Source organism: Nycticebus coucang, chromosome X, assembly GCF_027406575.1.
Source record: "Nycticebus coucang isolate mNycCou1 chromosome X, mNycCou1.pri, whole genome shotgun sequence".
Lineage (NCBI taxonomy): Eukaryota > Metazoa > Chordata > Mammalia > Primates > Lorisidae > Nycticebus > Nycticebus coucang.
In genome coordinates, this window is record NC_069804.1 from 5,625,572 (window position 1) to 5,648,556 (window position 22,985).

Below are 22,985 nucleotides of genomic sequence, written 5' to 3' on the forward strand. Positions count from 1 at the left end.
CAGAAGGGTAGGAGGAGAGACCCCTCCTGCAATCAGAAGCTTCTCTCTCGGCCCAGGGGTCCACGGTGGCCGAGAGTGAGAGGAGCAGCCTGAGGAGAGGGGGAAAGCACGGCACTGTGGTGTGGGGGATGTCCAGGTGGCCATGGCCCTGGGGGCTGCGGCAGGGCCCCAGAGGTGGGGAAAACATCTGCTGTGACTCCAAACGAGTGACACTCGGCTGAACGCCCTTATCTGGGCTCTTCCCAAGGTCCCTTTCCAGGCCTCCAGGTGCCAGAACTCCAGAGGCTTCCAGAAAGCAGGGTTTGAGAGGTTGAGGGTTGAGAGTTTGACCACAGCAACCACAAAGAGAACACGAGAACACTGGGGACGGGCCAGTAACGGAGGCCGAAGAACAATACCCGCAGACACAACACTCAGGACATGGGCAGCAGGGGGAAGTAGGTAGGTCCCCTGGGACCACAAAAAGCCTGGAAGGAAGTGGTGGGAGTAGGTGGCAGCCGTGGACAGGGAGCTGCTGCAGAGGCCCCGAGAGGATGGGGCAGCAGGGACTGGTCCCCAGCAGTCACTAGCAGGGCCTGGGGCAGCCCCACCGCGGATAAGGAGAAACTCTGATGCAGGAAGTGGACAGGAGAGTGACAAATGGGGATTGTGAAGCCTGAGGACCAAGATGGAGGCAAGACCTACAGCAAGGCCAGGAGGCCACAGGCCCGGACCCAGCACCCAGGACAAGCACCCAGCAGGTGGACAGTGAGGCTGCTGAGCCAGGAAGGCACAGGCCCGGACCCAGCACCCAGGATGTGGACAGTGAAGCTGCTCAGCCAGGAAGCCAGAGGCCTGGACCCAGCACCCAGGATGTGGACAGTGAAGCTGCTCAGCCAGGAAGCCAAAGGCCCGGACCCAGCACCCAGGATGTGGACAGTGAAGCTGCTCAGCCAAGAGGCAGGACCTAGGAACCAGAGGCTCGGCACCCACTGGGTTGTGCAGAACGAGAGGTTATGAGTGCTCAGCAGGCACAGGTCTGGTCTTTGGCCAGTCAGATGCTGAACGTCCAGAGCAGGTGCAGACAGTTGCAGTGGGGTGTCTGGAGAAGGGCCCCAGAAGGCCACAGAGACCCAAGGCTCACTGGGAGCTGATCGTTTGAGCATGGCCATTACAGGAGGGGCTTTTTCTGCACTGCTCTTATCTACTGAAAGAGCTCAGCTGTTCAGAGTCCACCCCCCAGGACTTGCACAACCAGGGAAGTTTTGTCTTACCACCCCAGGCAGTGCGTCGACACAGGTCAGCGCCGGGGAGAAGTATTCACCCACACAGGTGCCGCCATGAAGTACTGTACCCTGCCTCTGCTCTCCCGAGGGCCCACTGATTTCTGCTAAATCACTCATTCTTCCAGAACTGCTCTCTATGCCTCCCCAACCCTGTGAATGTGACACAGAAGTCCCAGAGTCAACTGCCTCTGTGTACCCCACCTTTCTGTGAATTCCCTGGTCACAGGAGATCAAAATCTGTCTTTTCTCTTGGTAAGACACCTTTTTCCAGTTTAATGTGCAGGCCCGGGTGCCTGGAACCTAAAAGGGTAGAACCTAAAGGGTAGCTCTTTTTTCCTCACAGTGGAATCTGGGAAAGCAAGAAACCTCTTCCAAGGAACTTGGGAGGGACACCAAGCCCAGAGGAAAGAGCCATTGGAGAGAAATGCCAGGAGATACGTGTGGAGGTGGCTGTGCTTGCTTCCTTACCATGAAGGAAGGGAGGGCCTAGTGAACCCGGTCAAGGGGATGCAATAACCCCGAGGACAGGTGACTAGAGCTACCTGAGTCCTTCTCATGGTCACAGGTGGCAGCAGAAAGAGGGGGCAGTGACAACCAAGACGGCAGGTCCCTGAGGTTGACAGGGAGGCCGACCGTAGCAGGTGACACCAGCGGTGGACCTGACTGAGTGGGGGAGACTGAGTTGAGGAACACCCTGTCCCCCAAAGGCAGAGGACTGGCAGGGCTCCCTGCTACACCCATGAAATTTACCAGACCTTCACTCACTTCTTGTCTGTTTGCTGTGGGAGACGAGGAGGCTGTAGTCACAGCGGGTGCTCCCAGGCTGACACACAGCCTAGCCCTGCCCACAGACACTGGGGACACTTACAATGTAGGGTAAATCACAATTAAACCTTGATGAGCTTCATGTCCAAGTACACGTATTAGGAAAAACATGTTTAAAAACTAGCTACACCTTTTTATTTTAAATCTAGGAAACAGTTGCGGAGGGAAGCTTCCTCAACTGTGGTACAATGTGGCCCTCACGGTTCATTCCACGTGGCTTCCACTCCTGTTGGACATGTCCTGTTCAGTGCTGATTGCACCCTCAGCTCCTTCTCAATCCCTGCATGGTTGTCCCAGCCCTGTTTGACCTGAGTCCGCTGTGACGCTGGGATTACTCCTGCCTAAGTCAACTTGGGGCCTCGCTTGGCCAAGCCAAGCAGGGTTCTGTCCCCCCGTGTCACACCCTCCAGAGGGCCTGAAAGCACCTTGTAGAACACTCGAATCCCACCCACCCAGCCGGCACTGTTTCAGCAGGAGATGGCATCACATTCTGCGATGTGAATGAAAATGAAGAGGGAATGTCTAAAGATTGCTGACCCAAGCCCACTGGACACACCCGTGTGGACTTAGCCCTATTCATTAATGAATATGCAGGTTTACAGGAAAAACAAGAGAATCTACCACCTCCCTTGTTTACCAGCTGGGAATGTTATCTCTTGGTTTCACCTCCAGTGTTTAAACAAAACCAAAAAAGATAAGACACCAAAAACACATACACTCAAAGTCCAGCCAATGACCCCTTCTAGGGTTTGGCAACAGAAGCAAGTGAACACAGGCAGCTACACAAAGAGGATGAAAAGCTGTTTGTTATCACATTTGGTGTTTTCAGAATGTGGTAAGATGACAGCATATAAGCACAGGGTATGATTTTCAAAGAAAGATACTTATTTGTCAAGATAGCATGTACAAAATCCATTTCCCATGTGGCAAAGTCAACTCAAATCCTTACCTCCCTAACTGAGAAATGGCCTGGAGTTTACAGAGGACGGTGACACAATCAGTACTCACCAGTTAAAATACGCCTGCCATTCTTTCTTTCCTCTTCAGGTACATAAAAGTTTAATATGCAGGACTTTTTTGAAAACAACAACAATATTTTTTTAAAAGCACCCTGAAATTCAGCTCCTAAAACAGGATTAACAAGGGAACTAAAATATGCAAAGTAGTGATGGTCTGGCTTTCAGAAATTGGTTTCTGGTTTTACTTACAGTAAGTATCAGCCCCAGAAGTCAAGTGTAAATGACAGTGTCACTTTTGTTTCATAACAAAAACAAGAATTTTTGTGGTCAGGAGTTCCAATGGCAGGACTCACATACCCAGAGGACCTGGGTGCCTCCCTGCTGGCCCTCACCTGTGTCGCAGTGCACGCCTGCTCACACCTGCAGTCTCCAGGCCCCGCTGCTGTGGAGCTGTGGGAGATGTCATCACTCACAGGGTGCGTGAGCTTCAGGGGAAGACGGCTGCAGGTGCTTGCTCCTTGGGTGGACTTCTGAAGGTGGCCTTATATTTGCTTTTTTATATCTTTTATAAGCAGAAAAGTATAATACTTAAATAACTTAAAAGAAAATATTCTTAATGAGAATGTAATTCTTTAATGCTGGCTGTTAGGCACCTCCCAGCAAAACAGAAATCGATACTTAATGTAATGAATGGCCATTTGACGGTCCTTGCTTTTGGCCACTTTCCCGGGATGAGGACTACCATAGGTAATTCATGCAGAGTCACCCACAGCGTCATAGGCTCCCTCGGGCAACTTTGAATGTGGTCAGTGACTGCAGTCTGCATAGAGTGCCATGGCCTTCGCAGGGGTCTGCCCCACAGGACCCCACTTGTACCCAGACCAAGGGAAGGCAGCTGGGCGTCTTTCCAGAGCTCCATCTGCTTCCTCCAGGCCTAGGCTTCCCGCACAAGACAAGAGCAGGTACAAAGTCAGGGGTGCCTGCCTGCAAGAAGCTCCTTGGAAGCTTCTTTCACTATGACAGTAACACCCTTCACTGTACCTACACAGGAAGGATGACGAGCAGTGTAGAGGAATGGACACCATTCTTACAAACGACAGTTACTGATTCTTATCACATTAAAAGGAAAGGCTGAGAATAGGACACTCCCCTGGCAAGCCTAGAGATGTTTTGTGACTTGGAGGCAATCCCCCAAGTAACTCGGTGTTCCGGAATGAGATTAGACGGGTCACTCATTAGTAAGCATGTGATAAACATTGATGATTAGTACTTCTTCATGAGGGTTGTGGGGGAAAGAACGCGTGGGGAGAGCACCTGGCAATCCTTACACATGCAGCCCTCATCTGTAATGACCTTAACTCTCCATACCTGTCGTGTATGTCAATGACCTTAACTGTCCACACCTGTTGTGTATAACCTTAATAAATAGCCGCTGCGGAGGCGGGGGCTCGGGGCTACCCTGCAAATAAGGTTAGCCTGCCTCCCGCAAGCTTGTACTTCTAATCCCTGTCACGCCTGGTTCCTTCCTGCAGTGAACGCGACCAGGGTCTTAGGGGTTGCGACAGAGAAGAGACTCTTCTCTGTAAGGCCAATACATCCACAAGTAAACGTGGATTAGTAACAAGGGTAACAGTCAGAGCTCCCAAAGCCCTAAACTAATTTTAAAGTACCCAATCACACATTTCTCTTCTGTTAAGTCTCCAAAACCGTCCGTGAGAGGAACACCAGGATGTCAAAACACTGAGCAGGGCTGTTTTTACAGGTGAAGAGAAATTCCTACTCAGGAGGGCCCTAGCTTTGAGGTTTTACTCTGTGGGTCTCGGGAGAAGTCAGCACACAGTTCCCATAAATACTTGTTCTCATATACACTGCACAACACAGAAACACCACACTTTCATTCACACGGGGCCATACCAAACAGGGACTGCCCGCAGGTGGAAGCCAGTTTAATGCCTCTGCCACAGAACAGACCATGCCAGCCAGGTGGTTTTTCACTCTGTGTGCCTGTGTACAGATGCCGAGCTGACACCAAGTGGGGACACACCGTGCTCCCTCTGCCGTGCTGAGACCAAGTGGGGACACCCTGTGCTCCCTCTGTCACGCTGACAGCAAATGAGGGCACAGTGTCCTTCCTCTGCCACGCTGACAGCAAGTGAGGATACTCTGAACTCCCCTCAGGACCAGAACCTTAACCTTATCAGCTAACAGCAACACCTAGTAAACAAACAAGAAAATGGAGCTCTGGAGAGGAAGATTTCATAACCTGAAGCTTTGGAATAATTTTTCGTTGAGGGGAAATCCTTGGGGATAACGAACACATTTCAGTGGGGTTTGAAGCAGGACACCAAGCACACAGGCACATATGTGTCCAGATGTGGGAAGCAGACACGCGGTTCCTTGAAAGGAAAAGGCTGGCTCTAGCCAAACCAGGAGGCTCAGGTGGCCCTGTACTTACCAGCGGGGTAGTCTCAGGCACAGTCCATGTCCTGCCACTGCAGTGGAGCCAAACTCATCAATGACAATCTGAGCAGCCAAGAGATGTGACCTGCTGTAAACGCCTCACTGCCCTTCCCTGAATCTTCGCAGTCGTGGCAGCATATAAAACGCATGCTTGTCCTTTCCTGGGTTCACGGCATGGAGTTCCTAAAACACTCAGAATTTTCTGAGTGGTTGACCAGCACCTGTTAACCTAATAGGTGTCCCTTAGCGGGCCCCAGGGCAGCTGCAGGATGGAATCTGGGTGCCAGGAAGACCAAATATGCAATCAGAGATGTGGAGCGTGCAGCCCTACTCTGACCTCCAGGAGGGCACAGGGCCCGAGATTGAGTTCAGTGACCAATGGGTGTGATTTTATCACTCATGCCGGCAGTAGGAAAGCTCCAACAGGGTTCTACAGCTGCTGAACATACGGAGGGGTGGGGGGGACGGGCAGAAGCGGGGGCTGGCGCCAATATAGGGCGTGGGGACTCCACACCTCTGTCCCGCCCCACCGTGTACGCACTGCTTCCCTCTGGCTGCTCCTGAGTTGTCTCCTTTACACACACCGGCAGATGTGCAGAGTGCCCACTTGGGCTCAGTGAGACATTTAGGGGACTACCACACCTGAGGAGGGGGCGTTGCAGGAACCTCCTACTTCTAGCTGGTTGATGAGAAGCACAAATAAGCTCTGACACTTGGGCTGTGTGTCTCTTGTGGGGGCAGGCTATGGGCCTGAGCCCATCACCTGTGCAGTCTGTGCCCAGTCTGGGCATTAGTGCCAGCACTAGGCTGCGCTGTTAGACACCACCTGCTGTGGGGGAATCTGCAGAATGAGCCCCAATTCTATTCCTTCACAGCTTCCACCGAGTAAATGGGACCTTGGCTCCAAACCCACATCTTTCAAGAATACTTCAGCTGCTCAGATTTTCTGAGTAGAAGGTTTTGAGTAGTTTTCCTGAGGTAGTGACTGGGTTAGTTGGGGCCTAGTGACCCCATCTCTGTTCTGCTGTAAGGGACCTCTCACAGAAACGCCCTTCAATGAACGGAGTCCCCTACTACCAACGTCTTCAGACACAGGAACCTAGAGGGAAAGTGGCACTGGCAGCATCCCCCGAGGGTACCCTCCCCAGATGCTTATGAAGGCTTTTCCTGCAGGAGAGTCCCTCTCAGTGTCTCCTGTTATGCCAGAGTCTGTGTATGCAGGCAGCCCAGGCCCCACCCTATCCCCACAGTCACAGGGTGGTCAGGAGACGCCAGATTCAGGCTGGACACCACCAGCTCCCCTCTCTGACTGCTCTCTCCAGGTCCCCTTCTGCAGTGTTCAACCTTTTCTTAACTTTCACTGCCACTTATTAGAAGAAGAGTTGTCTTGGGCCATGTGTTAAATAGGCAAACACTAACGAAAGGTGATCTGCAAAATGAAAAAGGTCTGTGCCTAACTGTCGTGATATCTGACAGCACAGATGAGGAAAACAAGCCTTAAATGGCTGTGGGCAGCTCTCAGACTGGACCCCCAGCCTTAGGGGAACTGTGCACAGATGGGGAGAGGAAGCCACACGCTGTCTGCACTGTGGACCTGCGTGATGACGCAGGACGGGAGGCACAGCACCGGGTCCCACTGCTTTCACTTCAGACAGGGAAGGAAACAGCTGGAAATCTAAAACCTCCACAACCAAATCCACACGCTGTGACCCAAGAAAGCCTCTGCATGGGCGGCGCCTGTGGCTCAAAGGAGCAGGGCGCTGGCCCCATATGCCAGAGGTGGCGGGTTCAAACCCAGCCCTGGCCAAAAACTGCAGAAAAAAAGAAAGCCTCTGCAGTAACAGATAGCACCTGACAAGCACCGGTGAGGACGTGAGGTCTGCTGAGGCGCCTGACCTGCAGGGGACACCTACCTGCCCTGTAAGTCTGCTCCTTGACAATGAGGTGCTGCAAGTCCCACGTGGCTGCAAGCCCCCTTCCCTGCAGCATTTCTCAACAGGCAGTGTTTGGCCAACATGACCTTTCCTGGAAACGTTCCTGCCACCCAGCAGACTCTGGCCCAGTCTCAGAGGCCTAATGTTATTGGTGTGGACTTGATTCCATATAAAACCCTTACATTTAGCTGTGTAGCCACGTTCTAAGGATAGAACAACAGTGGAGAAACCAAGACCTTTTGTTGGGCACAGTGACCATGTGGATGCTGCCTGCTGAAAGGTGGCTGCTCAGCTGTTTCTCACCAGTAGCCACTTACCTGCTCCACAGGCGGAGGTGGGGAGAACCTCCTGGCACAGGCCAGGAATATGTCAGGTGCTGGCTTGCCATTCTTCACTTCCGGATCATCTCCCAAAACGATGTGATAAAACAAACTGAAGAATTCCTTGTGTCTACTTGTCTTCATTTCGAATGACACAGACCCGGAGCTGGTGGCAACAGCAAAGGGTATGTTGTGTTTCTGCAGATGGTGGATGAGTTTCTCAGCCCCTGGGGAGGAAGAGGGAAAGGCTTGAGTGAGGAGGGCAGGGTGTCTACCAGGCCTTCTTCCCAGGGAGGGCTCGTCCAGCCGTGTGACACGGCACCATTTGGCTTCTCCTTCTGAGGAATTCTCTCACCTGTGACAGACTGTCTTCAGAGGGGCATCAGCTCTGAAACAGCCCTATTCAAAATAAGCAAACAAAAAAGTAAAAACACACACACAACTTAGCTGTATCATATTTTCCACAGTAAAGATGATTTCACCATAAATAACTGTTGCTGTTTCCTGGCCCCCTCGTTGAAAGGTGGACAACAGGCAAAGCAGGAACAGGGGGCTGTTCCACTTGGAGCTGCCCACGGTGTGGGGAAGGGGACGCCCTTGCAGGGCCCTGCTGGGCCATGCTCATTTTCCAAAGTTATGAATGTCCAAGGCAGAGGTCCTCAAACTGCAGCCCACGGGCCACAGGAGGCGGTGTGATTGTATTTGTTCCCGTTTTGTTTTTTTACTTCAAAATGAGATATGTGCAGTGTGCATAGGAATTTGTTCATAGATTTTTTTTAAACTATAGTCTGGCCCTCCAACGGTCTGAGGGACAGTGAATTGGCCCCCTGTTTAAAAAGTTTGAGGACGCCTGGTCCAAGGACTATGCTGCTAGTCTGAGGAACCCCTGCATTCCAGAGAGCAATTCAGTCACTCTTCACACTGCTCAGGAAAGGAAGTCACAAAACAGCCTCCCCAGGGGCCAAGGCACCACTCAATATTGCGTCAGAGAAGTCAATGACCCTTGCTGAAGACAAACCCAACACCACCACATGAAAAGTGCATGTCCCATGTTGTCACTAAACGTACAGATTAACTACAGGGAACACAGAGGTTAACAGACTTATTCACAGAGCCAATTAAGAGAAAGCCAGTTATTAGAAATGTGTCAAAAATAACAGGAGTGCTTTCCACTTTTAACCTATGCTAATTAGGACAGAAGTAACACCTAAATGCATACAAAACATTATGGTTTATCTAAAGTGGCAATTTATATAATCCTACCTATTTTAATAACCACATGAAGTAACATCCCTACGGTGGCAACTGTCACATAAAAGCCTGACATAGTCATTTTTTTCCAAACATCTAAAACCATTCATGTAAGGCGGCAGTTCTCAACCTGTGGGTCACGACCCACAGGAACTGTATTAAAGGGCTGTGGCATTAGGAAGGTTGAGAACCACTGCTCTAGGGAAAGAAGTCTTTTAAGATGTTAAAAGGCAGGTACAGACAGATCTTCAATCTGAGCCACAACAAAGCTAAATAAAGCAAATAAATTAAAGAAAAATCTAGCACTCTGCATGTAAAACTAACGACATCTAACGTATCATACAAAGTCACCAGGCCTTTAAAGAAGCAGAAAAGTGCAGCTCCCGACCAGGAGGAAGGGCAGCAAGCCAGCAGTGAACATGGATGCGGATGTGACAGGGACAGATGGAATCAGCAGCTCAGGACTTACGTCAGCTTTATAAATTTTATAATATCCAAGGAAGATGTTATCAAAATGGAGAACAAAACAAAATAAAACACAACTATAAGTTATCTACAGAAACCTAATTTAAATATAAACACACCGATACATTTAAAATAACAGGATAAAAGACATAACTTCCATCACATAACTTCTGCTCAAAAGAGAGATGACATAGCCGTATTAACAGACATGACTATGGGACAATGAATTATACTGGATGACTATTATCAGAGACAAATAGGAATGTTTCATAAGGACGAATAGGCCACTTTATCAACAAGACATAGTTATAAATACATATGCATCAAATAACAGACTTCAAAATACATAAAGCAAAAACTAATACATATATAACTAAATGGAGAGATAGGCAAATACAGGAGGTTTCAAACTCCTCTGTAGTAACTGATAGAACAAGTGGGCAGAAAATAAGTCAGGGTATAGCCGACATCAAAAACAGTATCAAGCAACTTGATCTAATTGACATTTATATAACACTTCTTCCAATACCAGCTGAGTCCACATTATTTTTAAGGGCTCCTGGAACATTTAATGGGAACACTTTATTCTGAAAATTTTAAAATAACTGAAATATACAGAATATGTTCTCTAATCTTAACAGAATTAAAATAGATCAATAATAGAAAGGAGTTTGGAAAATTACAAATATTAGGAAGCTAGCACACTTCTATGTAAGACACAGGTCCAAGATGAAATGGCCAAAGGAAATTAGATAATATTTTGTAGACAACAAAAATATATCAAAATTTGTGGAATGTAGCCCAAACACAATTTAGAGTAAAAATGATAGCATTAAATGCTATACTAAGTAAAGAAGAAGGTCTCAAATCAGTGACCTAAGATGTCACCATAAAAACCTGAAAGGTCAATGAAGATTCAAGCTTTCCGCTTAAGATACGTTGGTGTGGATGTGGTGCAAAAGGCACACACTTCTACACTGCTGGTGGGAATGCACACTAATACGTTCATTTTGGAAGGATGTTTGGAGAATACTTAGAGATCTAAAAATAGACCTGCCATTCCATCCTATAATTCCTCTACTAGGTATATAACCAGAAGACCAAAAATCACACTATAACAAAGACATCTGTACCAGAATGTTTATTGTAGCCCAATTCATAATTGCTAAGTCATGGAAGAAGCCCAAGTACCCATCGACCCACAAATGGACTAGCAAATTGTGGTACATGTATACCATGGAATATTACGCAGCCTTAAAGAAAGATGGAGACTTTACCTCTTTCATGTTTACATGGATGGAGCTGGAACATATTCTTAGCAAAGTATCTCAGGAATGGAAGAAAAAGTATCCGAGAGGAGGGAGACAAGATGGCGGACTGAAGCCAGCTTTCAACAAAGGCTCCCGTCCAGAAGGAGAGTTAAGGGACAGGAATTTAGTAAGTATCCTGGTGGACTTGAGCCTCACCAAGAGAGAAGGCTGAAGAACGCACATCAACACCGCTGAGGCAAGTTGTGATCACAAGGACGCAAACAAAAGGTACAAAATCCACCACCAAGCGGACGGGAGTCCCCCTCCCCCATGAGACCGGCTCTGGAGCCCCACAATTTAACAAGCGGGCAGAAATTAAAGGCCCTCCCACTACACTCCACGGGAAAGACCTTCTAAAAACTGGACCTACCTCCCCTACTGGGGTGCCGTGGCGTTCTCCTGCCGGACATAGGGCTGAATAAAACTTTGGGAATCCTTTGCCGGCAACCCTGAATCCCCGGCGCTCCCCTCCCGCCCACTGAGGTCTGGAGGCCTGTCCCCCAGGACTTCAGATCCTTGGGTGATTTCTCAAGGGGAGTGGACAGTCCCCGAGTTGCGACTGGTAGCATTGACTCTGAGGCCCGCGAGTGAGGAGAGGGCACCGGGCTGAGGGGGAGTCACGCCTCGCGGCACTTCCCTGCGGTGCAGTGCACCAACTCTCCCCGGGCATACGGGGCCCAAGACTGAATAAGACTCTGGCCTCCCCGCTGAGAGCTGAGAACCCCTACTCTCACTCGGGGTCTGAGGGCCTATCCCCCAGGAGTTCGGCTCCTTGGGTGATTTCTCGAGGGGAGTGCACAGTGCCTGAGCTGCGTCAGGTCAGCGCTGACTCTGGGATACGTGAGCGAGGAGAGGGCACTCCGCTGAGGGGAAATCAAGCCTTGGCGGCACTTCCCTGCGGTGCAGTGCAGGAGCCCTCCCCGGGCACAAGACTGAATAAGACTCTGGCCTCCCCGCTGAGAGCTGAGAGCCCCTACTCTCACTCGGGGTCTGAGGGCCTATCCCTCCGGAGTTCGGCTCCTTGGGTGATTTCTCGAGGGGAGTGCACAGTGCCTGAGCTGCGTCAGGTCAGCGCTGACTCTGGGACACGTGAGCAAGGAGAGGGCACTCCGCTGAGGGGAAATCAAGCCTTGGCGGCACTTCCCTGCGGTGCAGTGCAGGAGCCCTCCCCGGACCGTAGTATTGCGTGAAACTGAATGAAACTCTAGCTTCCCCCCGCCCCACTCCCAATCCGGGTCTGGGGGCCCATCCCCCAAGAGTTCTGATTCTTGGGGGATCTCTTAAGGGGTGTGGACCCAGCACAAACTGCAGCCGCTCAGTGCTGACTCTGGGGCGCGGGACAGAGGAGAAAAGGGTCGCCTGAGTGCCCACACCAGAGCAGCAGTTCCCTGGAGGTAGATCAACAGCCGTTTTTTCTTTAACGGCAGAACGCTCACTTCTGGATATTCTGAGGCCACACCCCCTGTCTCCCTGGGCAACCAGAGGAGGCCACCGGTGGCTCACAATCCCAGAAGCCTCCAGGGCGGGGCCGACCCAGAGAGGTGTTCAGACGCAATTCTCCAGCAGCAAAGACGTTTGAACTCAAAACAGCCCGTCTCCTGTAGGCGATGACAGGAACAGAGACAGAACCTCACAAAGTTGTCTGTTCTGTTCTGTTCTGTTAGCAGCATCCATCAGGGACGGGGCTAAGCCTGAGTGAACACCTCCTTCCCATCACCTGCATCAAACACTCAAAGATGTCAGGCCCCATCTCCTCCTGCTAGATAGCGGCAGTCTGCGGGGGCCTGGCAGACTTCCTCGCGATTCAGGCAGGTGCAAACCCCTGGAGTGTCTGTTCACTGCAGGCAACTGGGTTAGCCATCTGCAGAGATACCAGTGACTGGGTCCGACGGAGGGGCAAAGTGGGGAAGGAGACGTCAACCTTCCCAGACTGCTCTGTTTGCAGGGTGGCTCCTCCTGATTCCACGCTGCACTGGGGTGAGCTGTCTCAGAGGAGTCACCAGGCCCCTGTGATCCAGTTCCCAGAGACCTCTTGAACCCTTCCACCTGAGACAAGTGCCGATTGAGACAGTTGATTCGGACCTTTTGAACTGGGCTAATAGACTGAGGACTTTTCAGGTGGTGCCCTGGGTGTGCGATTGTAGGAAGGTTTGATTCTCCTTTTCCAACTGGGGCCAGAGGTGGGCAGGCGGGGTGACTTAATTGCTGATTTTTTCACACAGCTGAGACTTCAAGCCAGAGTAGAAGTTGCAATAGGATCGAACAGAAACCAGCTGAAAACAAGACAGAACCACTTTGCTCCACCACACCAGACAGGGCCCCAGTTTCTCAGGCCACAACACTGTACGGGCCCTCGATAAAACCCCAGGGGAAAAACCAAAGGGAGTAAACCATGGGGCGGAATCAGCGGAAAAACTCTGGTAACATGAATAACCAGAATAGATCAACCCCCCCAAGAAAAGATACGGCAGATGTGATTGAAGATCCCATTCATAAACAACTGGCTGAGATGTCAGAAGTCGAATTCAGAATTTGGTTTGTAGACAAGATTAATAAAATGGAATTAGGAATTCGAGGAGAAATTCAAAAGTTGTCTCAAGAATTTAACGAATTTAAAGACAAAACCACCAAAGACTTAGACACACTGAAACAAGAACTTACAGCCCTCAAAGATATGAAAAATACAGTAGAATCCCTCAGTAACAGAATGGAGCAAGCAGAAGAAAGGATTTCTGACATTGAAGATAAAGTCTTCGAACGCTCCCAATCTCTCAAAGAGGAAGAGAAATGGAGAGCAAAAACGGATCACTCACTCAGAGAGCTCTCAGATAATTCGAAAAAACATAACATAAGGGTTATAGGAATTTCGGAGGCTGATGATGTGGCAGCCAAGGGCACAGAGGCCCTTCTACATGAAATTATGAAAGAAAATTTTCCAGACATGCCTAGAGAATCTGAAATTCAGATAGCAGACAGCTTCAGAACCCCAGCACGATTCAACCCCAAAAAGCCATCTCCCAGACATATCATAATTAGCTTCACTAAAGTTAACATGAAAGAGAAGATTCTCAAAGCAGCCCGGCGAAAGAAAACTATAACGTACAAAGGTAAGAATATTAGAATAACTGCAGATCTCTCTGCTGAAACTTTTCAAGCAAGAAGAGGCTGGTCATCAACTTTTAATCTCCTAAAGCAAAAAAACTTTCAACCCAGGATCTTGTATCCAGCTAAACTGAGTTTCATCTATGATGGAGAAATTAAATACTTCAATGACATTCATATGTTGAAAAAATTTGCCATAAGTAAACCAGCTCTTCAGGATGTTCTCAGACCTATCCTCCACAATGACCAACCCAATCCTATACCACAAAAGTAAACTCACTCAGAAACTTCGGATCAAACTCCAACTTCCACACTGGCGAAAGGATTAAAAATGTCCACTAGACCTTTGAAAAACTCGATACCCAAAATTCCACCAGACTTATCCTTACTCTCCATCAATGTGAATGGCTTAAACTGTCCTCTAAAGAGGCATAGGTTAGCTGACTGGATACAAAAACTTAAGCCAGATATTTGTTGCATACAAGAGTCACATCTCAACTTAAAAGACAAATACAGACTCAGGGTGAAAGGATGGTCATCCATATTTCAGGCAAATGGTAATCAGAAAAAAGCAGGTGTTGCAATTTTATTTGCAGATACAGTAGGCTTTAAACCATCAAAAGTAAGGAAGGACAAGAATGGTCACTTCATATTTGTTAAGGGTAATACTCAATATGACGAGATCTCAATTATTAATATCTATGCACCCAACCAGAATGCACCTCAATTTATAAGAGAAACTCTAACAGACATGAGTAACTTGATTTCCTCCAGCTCCATAATCGTTGGAGATTTCAACACTCCCTTGGCAGTGTTGGATCGATCCTCCAGAAAGAAGCTGAGCAAAGAAATCTTAGATTTAAACCTAACCATCCAGTATTTAGATTTAGCAGACATCTACAGAACATTTCATCCCAACAAAACTGAATACACATACTTCTCATCAGCCCACGGAACTTACTCCAAAATTGATCACATTTTAGGTCACAAGTCTAACCTCAGTAAATTTAAAGGAATAGAAATTATTCCATGCATCTTCTCGGACCATCATGGAATAAAACTTGAATTGAGTAACAACAGGAATCTGCATACCCATACAAAAACATGGAAGTTAAATAACCTTATGCTGAATGATAGCTGGGTCAGAGATGAGATTAAGAAAGAAATCACCAATTTTTTGGAACAAAATGACAATGAAGACACAAGCTATCAGAACCTCTGGGACACTGCAAAGGCAGTTCTAAGAGGGAAATTTATAGCACTGCAAGCCTTCCTCAAGAGAACGGAAAGAGAGGAAGTTAACAACTTAATGGGACATCTCACGCAACTGGAAAAGGAAGAACATTCCAACCCCAAACCCAGTAGAAGAAAAGAAATAACCAAAATTAGAGCAGAATTAAATGAAATTGAAAACAAAAGAATAATACAACAGATCAATAAATCAAAAAGCTGGTTTTTTGAAAAGGTCAATAAAATAGATAAACCTCTGGCCAACCTAATCAGGAAAAAAAGAGTAAAATCTCTAATATCATCAATCAGAAACAACAAAGACAAAATAACCACAGACTCATCAGAAATCCAAAAAATCCTTAATGAATATTACAAGAAACTTTATTCTCAGAAATATGAAAATCTGAAGGAAATAGACCGGTACTTGGAAGCACGCCACCTTCCAAGACTTAACCAGAATCAAGTGGAAATGTTGAACAGACCCATAACAAGTTCAGAAATAGCATCAACTATACAAAACCTCCCTAAAAAGAAAAGCCCGGGACCAGATGGTTTCACGTCAGAATTCTACCAAACCTTTAAAGAGGAATTAGTACCTATATTACTCAACCTGTTCCAAAATGTAGAAAAAGAAGGAAGACTACCCAACACGTTCTATGAAGCAAATATCACCCTGATCCCCAAACCAGGAAAAGACCCAACAAGAAAAGAAAATTATAGACCAATATCACTAATGAATATAGATGCAAAAATATTCAACAAGATCCTAACAAACAGAATCCAGCAACACATCAAACAAATTATACATCATGACCAAGTTGGTTTTATCCCAGGGTCTCAAGGCTGGTTCAATATACGTAAATCTATAAATGTAATTCAGCACATAAACAAATTAAAAAACAAAGACCATATGATTCTCTCAATTGATGCAGAAAAAGCTTTTGATAATATCCAGCATCCCTTCATGATCAGAACACTCAAGAAAATTGGTCTAGAAGGGACTTTTCTTAAACTGATAGAGGCTATCTACAGCAAACCCACAGCCAATATCATATTGAATGGAGTTAAATTGGAATCATTTCCACTCAGATCAGGAACCAGACAAGGCTGCCCATTGTCTCCATTGCTTTTCAACATTGTAATGGAAGTTTTAGCCACCGCAATTAGGGAAGAAAAGGCGATCAAGGGTATCCATATAGGGTCAGAAGAGATCAAACTCTCGCTCTTCGCAGATGATATGATTGTGTATCTGGAAAACACTAGGGACTCTACTACAAAACTCCTAGAAGTGATCAAGGAATACAGCAGCGTCTCAGGTTACAAAATCAACATTCATAAATCGGTAGCCTTTATATACACCAACAACAGTCAAATTGAAAAAGCAGTTAAGGACTCTATCCCATTCACAGTAGTGCCAAAGAAGATGAAATATTTGGGAATTTACCTAACAAAAGACGTGAAAGATCTCTATAAAGAGAACTATGAAACTCTAAGAAAAGAAATAGCTGAAAATGTTAACAAATGGAAAAACATACCATGCTCATGGCTAGGAAGAATCAACATTATCAAAATGTCCATACTACCCAAAGCAATATATACTTTCAACGCACTCCCTATTAAAGCTCCACTGTCATATTTTAAAGATCTTGAAAAAACATTACTTCGTTTTATATGGAATCAGAAAAAACCTCGAATAGCCAAGACATTACTCAGAAATAAAAACAAAACAGGAGGAATCACACTACCAGACCTCAGACTTTACTACAAATCGATAGTGATCAAAACAGCATGGTATTGGCACAAAAACAGAGAAGTAGATATCTGGAATAGAATAGAGAACCAAGAGATGAATCCAGCTACTTACCGCTATTTGATTTTTGACAAGCCAATTAAAAACATTCAGTGGGGAAAAGATTCCCTATTTAACAAATGGTGCTGGGTGAACTGGCTGGCAACCTGCAGAAGACTGAAATTAGACCCACACCTTTCACCATTAACTAAGATAGACTCTCATTGGATTAAAGATTTAAACTTAAGACATGAAACTATAAAAATACTAGAGGAGAATGCAGGGAAAACCCTTGAAGAAATTGGTCTGGGTGAGTATTTCATGAGGAGAACCCCCCGGGCAATTGAAGCAGCTTCAAAAATACACTACTGGGACTTGATCAAACTAAAAAGCTTCTGCACAGCTAAGAACACAGTAAGCAGAGCAAGCAGACAGCCCTCAGAATGGGAGAAAATATTTGCAGGGTATAACTCTGACAAAGGTTTAATAACCAGAATCCACAGAGAACTCAAACGCATCAGCAAGAAAAAAACAAGGGATCCCATCGCAGGCTGGGCAAGGGATTTGAAGAGAAACTTCTCTGAAGAAGACAGGCGCACGGCCTTCAGACATATGAAAAAATGCTCATCATCTTTAATCATCAGAGAAATGCAAATCAAAACTACTTTGAGATATCATCTAACTCCAATGAGACTAGCCTATATCACAAAATCTCAAGACCAGAGATGTTGGCGTGGATGCGGAGAAAAGGGAACACTTCTGCACTGCTGGTGGGAATGCAAATTAATACATTCCTTTTGGAGGGATATATGGAGAACACTCAGAGATCTAAAAATAGATCTGCCATTCAATCCTGTAATTCCTCTGCTGGGCATATACCCAGAAGACCAAAAATCACAACATAACAAAGATATTTGTACCAGAATGTTTATTGCAGCCCAATTCATAATTGCTAAGTCATGGAAAAAGCCGAAGTGCCCATCGATCCACGAATGGATTAATAAATTGTGGTATATGTATACCATGGAATACTATGCAGCCTTAAAGAAAGATGGAGACTTTACCTCTTTCATGTTTACATGGATGGAGCTGGAACATATTCTTCTTAGTAAAGTATCCCAAGAATGGAAGAAAAAATATCCAATGTACACAGCCCTACTATGAAACTAATTTGGGACTCTCACATGAAAGCTATAACCCAACTACAACTTAACAATAGGGGGAAGTGGGAAAGGGGGGGGTGGGTGGAGGGAGGGGAATCGGTGGGATCACACCTGTGGTGCATATTACAGGGGTATTTGCGAAACTTGGTAAATGTAGAATATAAATGTTTTGGCACAGTAACTGAGATAACGCCGGAAAGGCTATGTTAACCACTGGGATAAAAATGTGTCAAATGGTTTATGAAGTGAGTGTATGATGCCCCATAATCATATCATTGTATACACTTATGATTTAATAAAAAAATTAAAAAAAAAAAAAAAAAAAAAAAAAAAAAAAAAGAAAAAGTATCCAATGTACTCAGCCCCACTATGAATTAAATTTATAGCTTTCACATGAAGGCTATAGCCCAACTACAGCACAAGACTATGGGGAAAGGGCCAAGGCAGGGGAAGAGAGGGAGGAGGTTAGGTTGGAGGGAAGGTAATAGGTGGGGGCCACACCTACGGTGCATCTTAGAATGGGTATAGGCGAAACCTACTAAATCCAGAATATAAATGTCTACATACAATAACTAGGAAAATGCCATGAAGGCTACGTTGAACAGTTTGATGAGATTTATTTCAGATTGTATATGAAACCAGCACATGGTACCCCTTGACTGCACTAATGTACATAGCTATGATTTAACAATAAAAAAAATTAAAAACTTAAAAAAATAAATAAATGTTCAACAACAACAATAAAAAAGAAAGTGAAAGAGTAAATTAAACTCAAAACAAATGAAAGGAAATACAAAAACAAGAGAGATCATCAATAAAATGGAAAGTAGAACACAGAATACAGAAAATCATCTAAACCTAAAGCTGGTTCTTTGAAAGGAAAAATTAAATTGGGAGACCTCTAGCTAGACTGACCAGGAAAAAAGAAAGAAGATTCAAATTCACCAATATTAGTAATGAAAGAGAGAATATCACTATAGATGTTAAAGCAAACAAAAAGATAAAAGATAATATTGTGAGCTTAATTCCAATACAGTCGACAATTCTGATGTAATGGGATAATCTTTGAAAGATACAAGACCCACTTAGGAAGAAACTAAGAACTTGAATACCCCTCTATCAAATAAATGGAATTTGTAGTTAAAAACCTTGCCATAATCCAGGATCAAATGACTTCATTGGTGAATATACCAAATACCCAAGAAAGAAATAATTCCAATTCTAAGCAAATTTTACAGGAAATTGTAAGGAACACTTTCCAGCTCATTTTATGATATTAGCATTTCCCTGGCATCAAAACAGATAAAACACCAGACAAGAAAACCAGAGCTCTCATGAACTCATACACATACCTCCAACAATATTCATCCAGTGTAAAAATATTCTACATGAAAAGACTCAACGGAACTTGAATGTACTGATTAAAAATATTAAAATGTCACACCATTTAACTAGTTTGCAAAAACCACTGATTAGTATCTGGAAGATTAAATTTATTAGCTAGCTTTCAATTTAAACCATAACCTAACTGGTGGATGAGATGAAAGAATGCTTATAATAAAAAAAACTGCCAATAATGAACTTCTGTCTGAATACACATAGTGATTAAAGCTGAGTATCAAAAGGATTTGAATTTAAAACAGAGTTTTAAATTACTGTATTACGCAACTACCAATGCTTGAAAAAAAAATAATGGAGCACATTTAAAACAACACATGGCTCTTTCTAAAACAGACAGTAAAAAGAAAATTTTGTTAAAGCACTCTGGTGCTATTCATCATAAAAATTTAAATATAGGTTACTTTATTTCAGCCTATGCTTCTAACATTTCTATTTCTGTGAAAAAAGGCAGTCCCCGGGCTATGAACGAGACAGGTTCTGCAGGTATGTTCCTAAATTGAACTTAATATTTAACTCAGAACAGGTGCATTTACCTGTTACTTATCAGAGCCTCTGTTTATGTGAGTCTCACAGATGTTTGTAACGTGGGGAGCGCCTATAATGTGCTTTGTAGTGTCCCTGATGTGCCAGTGTGGCCGTACGCATGAACAAACCAAGGAACTTGTATTGGAGTGCGTGTCAATGTGTTTACAGCAGAATGACCTGAAAATGTTTTGGAGTGTCTTAAAGAACCCACAGTATACCAGGATCCTTTATAATGTTGGGGCCAGGTTGAAGACGAACTGCAAGACAAGGCTCTGTCTGCAGTCCCAAGGTCACAGGACTCAGGCAATCACATGCCCTGTTTGGGCCTCAATTTTGTCAGCTTTCAAAGGGTAGTAGATGGCTTCTTCACAAGCTGTGGCAAGGAGAGGCGTGAGAAGGGCAGTGTGTGCAAAATGACGGGCGCACACTTTCCATGAACGAGAGAGGCCCCAGATAAACGTCAGCCAGCATTGTACCATTAGCTAAAACTGCAGCGTACTGCCAGGAGGAAATGATTCTCATCTCTTGACATGTACTGCCCAATTCCTTCAAAAATCTGTGTATCCTTTCCATGTCCCATGCACGCTTTTTCTTATTCATTGGCTCTCTCTGAGAAGTAAAAGGCTAAAAATGTGAAGTGGATTTCTGTCCCAGGGAGCACTTGGTTAACTAGGGGCATAAAGGAAATCCAGCCCCCAGCACCTGGAGTGTTTCCATCAGCTTCAGGGAAGGGCAGAAAGACTGATCTGTGTTGCTACAGAGATTCAGCCCTCACAGAACTCATCTGGGGCAGGAAAAGGAAGAACAAAGAATGAGCACTCTGGATAGGAAGAATGCTTCTATTGTGCTTCATCCTGGAGAGGGAAGGCCAGTGAGAACAAGACTGCTGCCATTAAGTAGATTATGTGAGAACACACACGGAGGACTCCCTCCCGGTGGGCTCCTGGAGTCCACCTGCGGAGGGAACCCACCCATCCAAACCCCACGAGCTCAGGATTCTCTGCACGGCCCTGCCCCAAGACCTGCATCCAGGCAGAGAAGGAAGATGGGTCCTGGGGGGCTGATCATACAAAGGTGCAGAAGCAGCCAAGGAGTGACTACACCGTCCAGGTTGTGGGCGTTCAAACCGTGTCCTGCGCCTGAGTCTACAAGATCTCTGCTGAGTTGGCAAGGAAGGCCATATGTGCCACTGCAGTCGGCCCTTTGGTCAGCTGACGGATGCTACACAGTCATAAAGCTGAGTAGACACCGACAGGGTCCTAGGGCCAGACATATGGTGTGGGTCTCTGCAGAGCCTGAGTTCCTACACAGACAGCCCCTCGCCCAACCCTCCCACCTGTGAGCCAGGTCAGTAACACCATGGAGTACCCAGTCGCGCCTACACAGACAGCCCCTCACCCAACCCTCCCGCCTGTAAGGTGCTGTGGCAAGCACCTGTGAGGCAGGTCAGTAACAGGATGGAGTCACGGGTCAGTGGCTTACCCAAGCAGGTGCAGTGGGCTGAAAGATAAACCCGTGTTCTAATCCCTGGAATTTCTGAACATGAATTTGTCTGAAAAAGGGTGTTTGTAGATGTAATTAAGTTAAGGATCTTGAGATGAGATCAAGCCTGGATTTAGGGAGAACTGGTATCCTTATAAGGGACAGAGGTAAGGACTCAGGGGAGAAGGCCCCTGAAGAAAGAGGCAGAGACTAGAGTGAAGCAGCCACCGGGGAAATGTCACCCTGAAATAATGGAAAGGATCAGAGCCCAAGTTTGAAAGAGCTGGTTCAAATGCAAGGTGAGAATGGCCCCTAGATAAGAAACTCCAATGAAAAGGGGTCCCAGCTCTGAACTTAAAAGGTAAGGTCTTGTTTATACAGGCAGAAAACAAATAAAATTATACTAGGAACATAACATTTCCTGCAGGAGGCTGGTTTATGAGTTCTGACAGTTTGATTACTTAGTTTGTTTTCTTCTCCCAGACACTTTATGTTCATTTCCTTTCCAATTTTAGGGTGTGTTTACCACTGCATCCTCAGACAGTGTGACAGGCATGCAGTTTCCAGGAGAGAGGACTGAGGGGAGCTCATGCCCATAAAGACCACCAGGGCAGAGGGAAGGGGTCCCTGGCACTGTCCAGGCTTTTAGGACATCTGATGAAACAACAGATGTAATAAAGAAGGCCCGTTTACACTGACAGCAACCACGGTAACACAGCCTGTCACATGGCGCAGGGCCCAGAATCACATTCCTATAAGGTCCCATACAACTTATAGTTCCTCCAAGCCTCTGTGGCTCCCGTAAGTGCCAGCTGACAAACCCACATGGTTGGTTCCCAGGTACCAATCATGCTTTTTATAACTTTGCACTTCCCAGCTCTTTTGAGCCCCAGCTGAGCCCCACCCTGCTCTTTGAATTTCCCTTTAAAAGGCCCAAGTTGAGGCCAGTCTTATGCTGGACTCTTCCTTAACAGCAACAGACCTGCTGATGAAAACTGGCGCTAACACTTTAACTAGTGTTTGGCTTTTTGATACCAGAAAATAACCAAAATCAAACTCTGATTATCTTTTGATACCAGAAAATAACCAAAATCAAACTCCCCAAAGCAGATAGTATTCGTATTGCTATGGATACTTTTAAGATTGTAGCTTTAAGTATAGATTCCAAAGACACACAGTGAGGAATATAACTTAGGAAATCTGGCAAACATGCAGATTTTAATTTTTAATAACTTCTGTCTATTTGCCCATTAAAATGGAGCCCTCACTTAGAAACCTTCCTGTCTGCTTTTCAGTTCCCTGACAGGAGTTTGGCCAGGGCTACTGTCAGGGCTTCTAAGTCAGAACCTACAGCCATCCTTTCAGATACTTCCCAAACTCCTGGGAACATGCCTCTTTCTTGGATATCACTGAACTTAGAGGAAGCCCTCTTTCCTTTTTGTAGTTTTTCCAAATGAACCATGATGCTCTGAAAAGGTGCTTGATGGAGAGGGCCTCATCCGTA

The 22,985-nt window shown here is 45.9% G+C and overlaps 1 protein-coding gene across 1 annotated transcript in view; it reads right to left on the minus strand.

Annotated features, from left to right (window-relative positions):
• Window positions 1-22,985, minus strand: part of PUDP (pseudouridine 5'-phosphatase) — a 106,107-nt gene that overhangs the window by 32,163 nt on the left and 50,959 nt on the right. The window contains exon 3 of the mRNA XM_053579489.1: window positions 7,761-7,990. Within this exon, the coding sequence (XP_053435464.1) occupies window positions 7,761-7,990 (230 nt within the window). The remainder of the gene's footprint in view (window positions 1-7,760; window positions 7,991-22,985) is intronic.